At 36.4% G+C, this 12,826-nt stretch overlaps 1 protein-coding gene across 6 annotated transcripts in view; it reads left to right on the top strand.

Annotated features, from left to right (window-relative positions):
* PPP1R13B (protein phosphatase 1 regulatory subunit 13B) overlaps positions 1 to 12,826 on the top strand; it is a 133,738-nt gene that overhangs the window by 52,955 nt on the left and 67,957 nt on the right. For all 6 annotated transcript variants that reach the window (XM_069103784.1, XM_069103781.1, XM_069103780.1 and 3 more), the window contains exon 3: positions 12,394 to 12,513. In XM_069103784.1, the coding sequence (XP_068959885.1) occupies positions 12,394 to 12,513 (120 nt within the window). The remainder of the gene's footprint in view (positions 1 to 12,393; positions 12,514 to 12,826) is intronic.

Here is a 12,826-nt window from a genome sequence, read left to right as displayed (position 1 = left end):
GGGCTTCCTGACTCCAGGGCTGGTGCTCTATTCACTGTGCCACCTAGCCGCCCCCTAAATTCTCTGTTTCTTAATCTGGGTATTTTTACAGTTTTGTAAATATCTGTTTCATTTTGGTTATTTGTTTTATTGGCAAATAATTGAGCAGATTAATTTCTAATAATGTCCTTTATTTCTTCAGTTTATTGTGATTTCCCTGTTTCATTTTTGATACTGGCAATTTTATTTTCCTCCTTATTCAGTTTAGGTAATGATTTATCTATTTTGTTGTTGTTTTTGAATTAAGTTCCTAGTTTTATTTATTAGTTCAGGTCTTTTTTTTTTTGCCTTTCAATTTTATTAATCTCTTCTTTGATTTTCAGAGTTCCTGTTTTGCTGTTTAATTGGGGGTTTCAACTTATTGGTTTTCTCATTTTTTTAGTTGCGTTCCCAGTTCATTGATCTTTCTTTTGTTGATGAAAGATATACATTTTTTCCTATGGACTATTTTGTTTCTATCCCCCAATTTTTTTTTCATTATTGTCATTATGTTTAATGAAATTATCTGTTATTTCTATAATTTTTGACCCACCAGTTCTTTAGGATTAAGTTATTTACTCTTGATAAGGCAGCAGCAAAAATAGCCTTTTTAATAATTAAGAGATAAAACATCTACATTTTGCTGAGAATTATGATAGACAGTGAGTTAATTTCAATATTTAATATATGTATTGAATTACATTCCATTTAAATACTTAAAAGAATAGTGAAAAGAGGTACAGGGAGAAATAGATGATTAAATTATAGCTGTTGGGGACTAATATACCACTTTCTAAGCTAGACAATACTAACAAAAAAATAAATGAGAAAGAAATTTAGGACCTGAATAGAATTTTAGAGAAGTTAAATATGGTAGTTTTCTGGCAGTTATTCAATGGTAATTGAAAGGCCTATATGCATTTCTAAGGTGTACATGGCACCCTTACAAATATTGGCCTTGTATAGGGAAAAAATATCACAAACTAATCTTTTACTGACAGTAATGTAATAAATATTATATGTAATGAAAGATCTTTGAAGAAAAGATCATGTGATATAAGAACTGATTAAATTTGTCCTACTTAATGTTTGTTTGAATAAAAATATCTCCGCTAAAGCCCTACTTCAGTGCCTTATTGTGGTACAAGGTGCTTGAAAGCTATGTTAGTAGGCAGATAAGTTGAAAAACTTCAAACTTGGACATGGACTGGATATCCAAAGTGGCTTGTCCACAGCAGGTTGGGAATGTTTTGGCTACAGTATTTTGTGAGAATGACCTAATTTGGAGATCTGTAGCCTGTATTGGTATAGAGCGTGCCTATACTGTTGCAATCACAGATCTTTAAAGTACTGAATTAAGTATTGACCTATAACTAGTGTGCTACCTTTAGTGAGTGATAGAAAATAGTTACAGTTGTCATCCATGACACAGAAGCTAGATGCTAATGGCTTTCTTATTTTGAGGTGAACCCACTCTTGGTAAATTTTTAAAAATTCATTTTTGTTCTTACTTTTACATAATGGAACTTCACATAAAAATCCCTGAAATGTTTTTATATTAAATAAATGAACTACAATGAACCAGAATCATTATGGGGCATGTTCATGGGATCCAAGGCTTAAATTGTGGTTACTTTTTTTTTTTCCTGAACTATAGGCCAAAATTTTAACACCTAAGTGAGCTACATAGGTTCTCTTTTTATTAGGCCAGTCCATTCAGCAGATTATGTTATTCCTTGGATACAAATTAGCTATCTAAGCCCTCAATTTTTTCTTACCTGTCTTTATCCTATCATTGAAAAGTTTTAGTAAATGAACTTGCACATTTGGGAAATCAGTTTCTGGTGTTAATTTTAATAGAAAGTATAATAATTTTAATAGAATGTATTTCACCTCAAAGATGAAAAGTATTTTCTAATTAATTTGACCATAAACACTTTCTACAGGTTGTAGAAAGTGATGGTGTAGTTGAATATTTAGGAGATAATTTAAATGATTAGAGCAAGTTGAAGGGAGAGTTCAGAGCGCTATGGGCACAGAAACCTGTCCTAAGGATCTAGGATATTCTACTCAAATTCATTCTTAGATACTTTAAATTCAGATTACCATAAAACTCAAGCTAAAACCCCTTCCCACTATTATGCTTGATGATCTGTGAGCACAGAAATGATTTTGGTAGAAAACAAAAGCATCAGTTAGAGCTTTCTAAAAATATACGTAGGGTAAGACAATGTATTTTCTATAGTGTAACAGACTTAAGGTGCTGTATTTAGGTATTTAATAAATGTTCTTGACTGATTCAGCTTTTTCTAGAGATAGACTGCTCAAATGCTTTTGTTGTATCAAGCAGTGTGGTGTCATGGAAAACTCCCTGAACAGAGTATCAGGACACCCTGCCACTGATTAGCTTTGTGACTTTGGGCAAGTAATTTTTACCTCCCTGGGGTTCAATTTCTTCTGTAAAATGAAGGGTTTGCAGTTTTTCCCAAACTAATTTAGCCTCAGAATAATTGTTCATTGTTCTCTATTGTTCTTTTCAATATATTAAGCTCACGTTAGGAAGAGTACAAAGGGGGAGTTTTTAGAAAATGTATGGTGCAGAGAAGAAACTAAAAGCGTATTCCTGTATAAAATTTTCTGCTCATGTATTTATACAGCAGCCACAGTATATTTATATAATTCATAATTAGTATTTTAGATAGAAAATATTGCTGATATCACCTTTTTTACAGAATCCTTGTTCATATTATGTGAAACATTAGGATTTTGCAGAACTTTGTCTTTCAAATGATGTTTGTACTAGTTGATTTTTTTTGACCTCTTCCAACCTTGTCACTCTGACTTATGTATTTTATGAGTCTGAGATACTACTTCATGTTTGTTGGAGTAAGGTAAAGCTAGCAAAATAATTCCAAAAAAAGGATCATGCATTTAAGCTGGAAAGGATACAAGAGGTCATTTAGTTCATAACCTGTATTTTTATATAAGAAACTGAAGTCTAGAGGGATGGGACTTGCTCGATAGGATTGGGACTCAGGTTTTTTGACTGCAGATCAACACACTGTGCCATGCATGTTGTTGAACAAGAGCAAAAACTGTCTTGGCTAATGAGCAGCTTTTCAATTTTTTTATGGGTGTTTTATACTAATAAAATGTTGGCAATATCAGGTGGCAGATTCAGCGTACTGAGTTTGGAGTCAGAGAACCTGGGCTGTATCCCAGCTCTGCTAGAGTTAGGGAGGGGGAAAATTAGGAGATTCTCAAAGTGAAATAAGTTGTAGTCAGAATCGCTCTGGTCCTGTCATTTGCCCACCAAGTGCAGTATAATATCTCTAAATAGTTGTGGTCAGAAAGGGACAACTTATTTCAGAGAGAAGTAAGGTGAGATGGGTTACTTTGAAAACTAATGAATGTAAATTTTTTGTATCTTACCACTTCCAGTTAAGCTGTTGATTTAGGAATGAAGTGATTAGTACCAAAACTTTTGCTCAAATAGAAGGAAACAAAAACAGATTACATTTTGCTGGCAAGAAAACTAATTAGGGAAATAGTCTTGAAGGGGCTTCATAAACATATGACTATATTAGAAGATTATCGCAACCACTTACATAACTGTTGTTTCTTCTTTTACCAGGAGGGAATAGAAAGAAAGAAATCAAAGGATATAGTCAGAGTCTGTTTTAAGTGATGATAATTGTTAGGAATTCAGATTTTTGCCGTCCCTGTCCATTAACTCTACAAGCCTAAATATAATAGAATTTTATATGATGAATAGGAGATTTTAGAATCACTCTCGGTGAGATGCTCACACTATGAGAGGCACTTGGGAATGGAGACTGACCGAGGGGAACAGCAGATTCAAGGCTTCCATCTTATTACTTACTGATTCTGGGGCATATTGGTTGGTCAGCAAGCACAGTGCCCAGGGTTGAGGATATGAAGGTAAAAGACTGTCTCTGCTCTCAAGGAACTTGCAATTTAACGGGAATGGTAACATGCAAAGAACTGAGGGAGAGATTTCTTACAAAAGGTGGGATTTTAGCTGAGATGGGAAGGAAACCAAGAAAGTCAGGAGGCAAAAATGAGATAGAAGAGAGTTCTAGGATTGGGTGTGTCAAAGTGCCTGGAGTTGGCAGATCAAGTGTCTAGTTGGAGGAATAGCAGATGCTGTCATTGAGTGGATTAATAGTGATAGTGGGCATTTGTTTCCTGGTTATTTTTTCTTTTTCAGTGAACCTGTATGTAATGGAGTGATTTCTCTAGGTTCTTCATAAAGTTAGTGCCTCATGTTATTGTATAGTCAAAATTAATTTCTGAACATCTGGTTTCCAAAGTCAACAGCTTCTAGGTGGAACAGTAGAGGTAAAAGAAATGGGTATGACTTTAGGGGCTGGATCAATTTGACTAGTTGGGGGGGCATTTTCTTTTCTATCTCACTCACACCCTGGGGTTCACACCCTGGGGTAAATAGATACTGAGTAGAATGGCATTTCTGCCCACAATATTTCAATTATTATTTCTTTATGACTCTGTGTATTTGAATCCCTGTAGGTTAAATGTGCATATGAGTTAACTTCCTATTGTATATGGACAAGACCCTTCACTTCTCTGGGCCTTACTTGTTGTTGTTTGTCCTTTGCTCTTGAAGAGGACTATGACATAGGAGAAGGTGATGTCATGAATTGAAGTCAGGCAGGGCTGTGCAAAATTACCAGACTGACTCTCTTATCTGGAGTCATCCTGAATGACAAGATACAGATCAGGATGACAGGAGATGGCCCCAGATGTAGTGAGAGACCTTGGCCTTTTTAAGCTAAGCTCTTTCCCAGACCTCAGGTTGTCTGCATTATGGCACATTCAGTGATTAAGGGTAGGTGAGAAATGAGGCAAATAATGACTGGCCTCTTTTCCTTAGGAGCCCCCCCCCCCACCAAAAAAAAAAAAAAGTCTATCTGGAAGGGGAAGACCCTAATGGTTTCTGGCTAAAACAGAAGCAATTACTATTTACTCTTACTCTGAGCCGTTGGAACCCAAACAATGACCACAAGACTTGGGATGGAACCTCTTGTTGGCGATCAGTGGGAGTCAGTGATTTAGGTTTAAGGCACGGTCTTTAAAAAAGAATTCTAGCTGGAAAACTCCAAGATATCTTGTGAGGTTTCAGCAATCAAAATTTATGTTCCTTTGGGCAGAGCACTGCTAAGCTTCCATTCCCGTTACACTACAAGTTCCTTGAGAGCAGAGACAGTCTTTTATCTTCATATCCTGAACCCTGGGCGCAGTGCTCGCTGACCAACCGATATGCCCCAGAATCAGTAAGCTATAAGACTTGAATCTGCTGTTCCCCTTGGTCAGTCTCCATTCCCAAGCGCCTCTCATAGTATGAGCATCTCACTGAGAGTGAGTCTAAAATCTCCTATTCATCATACTAAATAAAAGTCTATTATGTCCATGTGTGTGGACAGAAGGAGTGGAGGGAAACTGAGAGATGGGCCTCATTTACCTCATCTAGAAGACCTGAATTAAAATCTGGTCTCAATTAGCTGTGTGACCTTGGGCAAGTCACTTCTGCCTGTCTCATCTGTAATGAGGGGATGATAATAATAATGCCTACCTTCCTGATTTTTTTTTTTTTGGTGAGGATAAAATAAAGTAATGTTTTAAAGTGCTCTTCAAACCTTAAAGTGCTATATAAATTCTGGTTATGATTATTATTACAACAATATTTTAAAAATTTAAAAATCACACAAAGAACAATGAAAAGCAAGATGGTTGTGAGCAGGCTTCAACATAAGTTTCAAAGAAAAGCTGGAGTAAAAGATGCAGTCAGTGCATAAAAGTGTGCCCCTTTTATACTCTGTAAATTTTGATGATTGAAAAGGGAAAAGACAAAGAAAAATGTGAACCTTAAGTTAAGAACAAACAAATACTAAGAAATTACCTACTAACTCATTGCTCTTCCTAGAACTGAGACAGTTTTGGGGCCTTATATCCCAGTTGCTCATTCGCATCTGACTGACAGGAGAACTTTGTTGATAGCTGGGAACTCTGAATTGTTTTGTAATTACTGGCCATTTGTAAATTGCCTGTTTATGGCTTAGCCTGCAGAGAGGAGGACTTGGTAATGTTCTTGTCAATCACCATAAGTTAGATTGAGGCTTTTTGGTGAGAGAATTTATCCCTGAATTATAAAGGGTTATTATAATAAAAGACCTGAGAGCTTTGTGGAAGAGAAGTTAATACCTCCCAGCATTGTCACCTGATGCTTGGAAGCATTGGCTGGTAAAAGAAAAGGAATACCTCTCTGTTCGCCACCACCAGTTGCCTAGGAAGTAGAAAACCTTGGAGACCCATCCTAGGGTGCAGAATTGGAGAGGCTTCTGCAAATCCCAGGATCTTTGTTCTTCTTGAAAGAGTGTTCACTACTGAGCAGAGGAATAATTCAGTCCAACAGTAAAGTGACCTTGTAGAAGAGCCTCCCATCTTGTACAGATGCCATACCCATTAGTGAACTTTTGTGAGGGTGGTCTTTGAATAAAGAAAAGAACTGAGTACTTTGAAGTCTGTGTCCCATCCCTGATCCCTACCTTTAAGTAAACAAATTTGTTAAAGGAGGCTAATTAAGGCAGTTGACCAATGTGTTAATGGGAAATACTCTAGTCAAGGCCAGGAATTACAGCAGAAGTAGAAATAGCCTTCCATAGTCGGTTACTTTTTTAGAACTCTAAAAGTATTTATAGCAGCTCCTCTTCTGAGGAGCAAACCTGGCAGTGTATGTGTAGGTTTATGGAGATAGCCTTAATCTTTTTTAAAATTAATTTTTGCCATTTTGTTTTTACATGATTTACATTACCCATTCCTCTCCTATAGAGCTATCCTTTATTATAAAGAATGTAAAAAGAGGAAGAAAAAAAGTTGCACACGACTAAGCAATATATCAAAAAAAAGTCTGGTTATATGGAGTATTGCCTCTTTTTAACAAAAAACTCTAGGGGAAATTGATGTCTTCTCATATTTCTTCATTGGAGGCAAGTTTAGTCAATATAGTTCTCAATATATATTAATCATTATAATTTTGAAGTGTTCAGTTTTGACAAGGAATTGTCATGACAGGAAGAGAAAGGCCGACTAGGGCAGAGTATCCCATTGGAATTTTTTTTTGGTCAGGAAAAACTGAGGAGGGCCTCCATTACATTGGATGGACCCCATAACTTATGGGAGGACCTGGACATAGTTGGCATAGGAATGGGCAGGTGTAGGTTATAATCTTTGTCATTGTAGGGAGCTTCTGTCTAATCCATTTGATTATTTGAATATTTACATACCACTATCACATTTCTCTAACCACCTTATGTTCCTCCATTGTAGTAGATGGTCATTGCAGTCGTCCCATCTGACAGGGTATATAGCATTCTGTTCCTGTAGTCCACCACTTCTGCTAGGAGGATGAAAGTATGTTTCCTCATTGGTCCGTAGCGCTCTTTATTAACTTCTTGTGGTTCTTAAAATTATTACCTGTTGTCCTTAACATCTTTTTTGGAAAAAATATAGAAAGTCCTTACTTCTTTTAGGGACTACCAGACCACTTCTTTTTACTTCCTTTCACTTCCATGAGAACTAAGGCACATGACACAAAATAAGCACCCCCAGGAACTAGATTATCCTTTTAAATGACCATGAATTGTGTGTGTGTATGTACATTTGTGTGTATGTTCACTTAACCACTCTAATAATCTAAGATAGCTTTTAGAGGCTTGATATTATCTCTTAGATTTATAAGTCTTTTCTTTACAATGTTTCTTAAAACATTACGATTAAAATTGAAGCTGTTATTTCCCCCAGATAATACATTTAACCATATACTAAAATGATTACATTAGCTTTTGGTTACTGACTTGATTTTGTAGAGAAGCCTCTATTCCTTACTGAATAAATAAAAAGAAATTTAAAAAACAGAAATTAAATGGTCAAGTAAGATAAGGTGTGCTGCTTATCAAAAATGAGGTTTATTACAATGTTTAAACTATTTTACTTAATCCTGCAGTTTTTCTGGCCATTTATTTTCTTGCCTGGCAAAAACAGGGATTTATGTTAGAAATATTATATGATGTATAATTGATATTATATTGCTTGCCTTCTCAGTGAATTGGGGGAGGTTTTGGAGAGAGGAAGAGAATTTGGAAATCAAAAGTCAGAATATGAAAGGTGGAAAATAAATAATAAATTAGATACATATTATGTGAGATCTGGAGATAAGAACTACAAGTTGGTTTGGGGGATTGTAATAGTAATTGAATTTAAAGATCCCCCTGTATTGGCTTGGTTTTTGGTTTGATTGTGTTAAAACCCAGAGCTTGTGGTGTAAAGACTGTTTCCTCTAAACCGTTTCCGCCAAACTAAGACTTCTAGAGCCAGATAGGTGACTAAATGTATGAATAGTAGTAAATGTATGAGTAGTATTAAATGTACTACTTAGTTAAATTATAGAGCTAGCAGAACCTCATTCCTTTCTTTTAGGCTCATAGGATTTAAAGTTATATGGGACCTTCCAATTATCTGGTCCACTGGCTTCATTTTGCAGATGAGCAAATCTATGGTTAGAGATAATAAGGAACACTTGCAAGGACACCTGACTTTTAAGTATTTATCTTGTTTTCATACCTGGAGAATAGTTTTACTGACTGAACTCCCAAATGATTAAGAGAAGGAACAGTTTTTTTCTTCTTTGCCCCATTCATACAGCTGCCTTTTACCCATTCCTTAAGAAAGTCAATAGAAAATTGGAAAACCTAGAGAAATAAGGGCAGGGTTTGACTAGGGTGATGGTCTGTAGCATCCTGCTGATAACTTTTTTTTTTTAAGAATAAGTTTTTGGTATTTGGGCTTTTCTCAGAAAGTATCAGTTCTTTCTTTGTTTTACCCTGAAGATCCTAGACTTTCAGTAATTATTTTTCTTTTAGGATTCTAAATACTTTAGCAGTAATTTTCAGGTGATAAAACTGCTAAGAGTCTGTGGCAGCAAGCACCCTAGCATACCCAGGGTGGTTGCCAACAAAGATTCTTAGATCTACTTTTCTAAAGGAAAGCAATTCAAAATGGGTTAACAATCTTGCTTTAATCAAACATATGTCATTTATCTAGTTCAGGGGAAAAAGGTCAGCACCCCGAACTTCAGAGAATACAGAGGTTACAAGCAGACAAAAAATACAGATAAACAGATCAGCAGACAGGCTTCCATCTGTCTGACCAATACATCCATACCTAGTCAGTTATGAGAGAGGGAAGCATCAACATCTGGGTTTTCAAAGTGGAGGGGGGGGTTCAATGGCTGCCCAGAGTCTCAAATTGACCATCTGATCAAATCACACAACTCTTCTCAAAGTGAGCCCCAAAATAAAATCTCACATCAGGGTATATATAGCCTTCTCCTGGCTCAGAGAATGTTACAACCCTCTTGACTCACTGCCCAATCACAAAGCACCAAGGCATGGGCATTCTTGAAAAATAGGCCTCCTGCCACAGGCTCCATGTGACCACATTCAGCCTATTAGGGGGCAGAGTATATTTTCAAATCTGGGAAGGTTCTCAGAGTCACTTAAGCCTATCAAAGGGCCTAGGGGCAGGGAAGATCTTAAATTCCCATTCCCATCACACAGTCCTCTTTGGCATTATTTTGAGGTTCAATTAGCCTTTTAAAGAATCATATCATTAATTTTGTAATATCTGTTTAAGCATTCCATAGGGCTGCTTTTCAGTGAATCTCTGATCTCAGTGATGAGTACTGTCTTCATTGGTACCTGTGACATCCAGTCCTGTGTGATTTATGTTCAGCATAGATTTCTCACAGAAAAATCCTTCTTGCATGGTTCTGGAGGCCTTATTCTAATTTTTCTTATATTTTTTGATTACCAGTACAGCTCTTAGGTTGTGGGTTGTTTTTTTTTTTTTTTTTTTTTTTGCTGTACCTGCCTTCTTTTCCTACTATGCATTTGATAGTAACCATATGTCATTTCTTGTTCATAAGTGACCATTGGAAATATATCAATTGTACTCATCATGCATCTGCTCATTGCTCTGGGTTTATTTGCAATTTTGTTTTTTTAGAGATTGTGGTATTCTGAAATTTGCAACCATAGAGAATTACTGGGAGAATATTTGTGTTCTAGCTATTGGAAAATGTTTATTGAAACAGACCTATGACTCCCTATAATTTTCTTCATTTTAGTAGTTCTTGCTCATGGTGATGGATAGAGGCAGTTGCTTGAGATTACTGTAAATGTGAGAGAAAAGAGAAATAGTGATTATAGTTTATTTTATCTGTGAAGTTTTAAAATTCTTATTACTATTTCAACAAATATTTGTTAAGGACTTACTTATGCACCATCTTTTTGTCCTGGGCATATGGACATGGACTAAGATACAGTTCCTACCTTTAAGGAATTTATAATCAAATAGGGAAGGTAAGACAGGGTCCAAACAGAGATGGAAGAGATTGCTTTTAGTAGAGAAATTTTTCTGGAGGAGCTTGAAAGAGGGGAAGGATTTAAGCAGATAGAAATAAGGGAGAAAGACTTTGTTTGGTATGGAGGATGATGTATCTGAAAGCACAGAAGCAGAGAGGACAAGAATTAGGAAACGCAAGTAGTCCAGATTGGCTAATGAGTGAAAGGAATAATAAAGCACTTAGGAAGTACTGGGCTCCTATGCTAAGCATTTCTCAAATTTAATCTTGTTTTATCTTCACAACAACCTTGGGTGGAAGGGGTATTATGACCCTTATTTTACAGTTGAGGAAATTGAGACAGATAGAAGTGAAGTGACTTGCCCAGAGTCACACAGCTGGTAAGTGTCTGAGACTGAATTTCAACTCAGGTCTTCTAGCTTCCAGACTCTTCCTGTAATCCACTGTTCCACCAGCTGCCTAGTAGAATCCATGGTCCCAAGTGTCCTCTTGATGAGGTAGGACATGTGACTTAGGGCCAAATTGTGAAGGGTCTTCAGCTCTAACATAAGGCATTTATCTATATTTTATGACAAACAGTGAAGAGCTACATAAGCAAGATCCTTTTCTTTAAGCAAGGTACTGCCTTGCTTAAAATTTAAATTTAATTTTTTTTTCAATTAAAAAGCATTTATTTTCTTCCTTTCTAGCCTCCCTTCACCCCAATTGGGAAAAACCCCTTAAACCTTTGCAAACAAAACAGCTTCCTATATTGCCTATACCTAAAAACATCTGTCTCATTCAGCATCTTGAGTCTTTCACCTCTTCTTATGAGAATTGGTAGTGGTCTTCAACATTGGTCCTCAGGAATCAATTTCAGTCGATCAGTTCTTTAGCCTTTTAATGTTATTTGTCTTTGCAGAGTTGTTATTAGTGTATCTGCCTCTGCATCAGTTAATTCATATAAGTCTTCCTAGTTTCCTTTGGGAGTAATATTCTATTACATTCATATTCCATAATCTGTTTAGTTGCTCCCATATTGAGGGGCATCCCCTTAGTTTCCAGTTCTTTGTTACTACAAAAAGTCCACTATAAATATTTTCATAAAGTTAAGTCTTTTTCTCGTCTTCTATCTGCTGTAGGATATAAGCATAGAACTGATGTGTCTATATGTCAAAGGGCTGCACAGCTTAGTCTCAGGTGGCTTTCCAGAACCGCTAGGCCAGTCGCAGTTCCAAGGGTGTGTGAGTGCTTGTGTTCCTGCAGCCCCTCCAACTTGCTATTTTCTGTTTTTGTTATATTCATTAAACTGGTGGGCAGCCTCAGAGTCACTGTAGTTTGCATTTCTCTAATTATTGCCATTTTTTCTCATGGCTATTAGTAGCTTGGATTTTTTCCTTTACAAACTGCCTGCTCACAGGTTTCAGACTGTTTGGCTTTTCTGTTTATATCTCCAGTGCTTAGCATAGTGCTTTGCCCCTAGTAAGTGCTTACTAAACGCTTTTTCATTCATTCATTCTTGTACATTAGGATTACTCTGGCATCTGTTTGATGGATAGATTGGAGAAGAGATGAGACAGAGACATTAAAGTAGGAAGGTATTATAGCAGTGTAGGCAAAAAACCCGAACTTAGAGTATTTGAAGTTGTCGTGGGTTGGGAGGATGGACTACAGAGAGATTTCAGGGTAGAATTGACAGATCCTAGCAACTATATGAATATGGAAGTTTAGTGAAAGAGAAGAGACAAAATATCTAGTTTTTGAGCTTTAGTAGACTGAGAAAATAGTGCCTCAGAGAAATTAGGAAGCAAAGGAAAACCTTCAAATGCCTATAACACCTCCAATTTAAACATTTTATTGATATTTGCTTTTGTTCATGTCCTAACCCTTGTCTTATTTCTGGGATAAATGAAGTATATTCTGTGTTGTTCTAGAACGTCCTATCCCCTTTGATCATATGATGTATGAACATCTACAAAAGTGGGGGCCCCGAAGAGAAGAAGTGAAATTTTTCCTTCGTCATGAGGATTCCCCAACTGAGAGCACTGAACAAGGTAGGTGTACTTATGTTAATCTTAAACAAAAAGTTTATTTAGAGACGATCTGAATATTGTGTTTACTCATGAAACTTCCTTTCCCCCCCAAAAATGATGAGATTGATCATAATTATGCTTATCATTTCCTTAATGTCTGTCATTACAACCTACAACTGTAATATTAATGAGGAGGAAGGCATAGCCTTATAAGGCACAAGCCCATTTTATTTTGGGGTGGCTTTAATTGTTAGGAAGCTTTTTTTTTTCTTGTACACTTGAGGTTTTTCCTTTAATGTTACGGCTGTCTAGAATGTTGCTCCCTACACTTTCT

Source organism: Petaurus breviceps, unplaced genomic scaffold (genome assembly GCF_028583685.1).
Source record: "Petaurus breviceps papuanus isolate PSGF00001 unplaced genomic scaffold, PetGlider_PUasm1.0 64, whole genome shotgun sequence".
In the NCBI taxonomy this organism is placed as follows: Eukaryota; Metazoa; Chordata; class Mammalia; order Diprotodontia; family Petauridae; genus Petaurus; species Petaurus breviceps.
The sequence above is the reverse complement of the archived record's forward strand: the minus strand, read 5'-3'. Positions and strand labels throughout refer to the sequence as shown.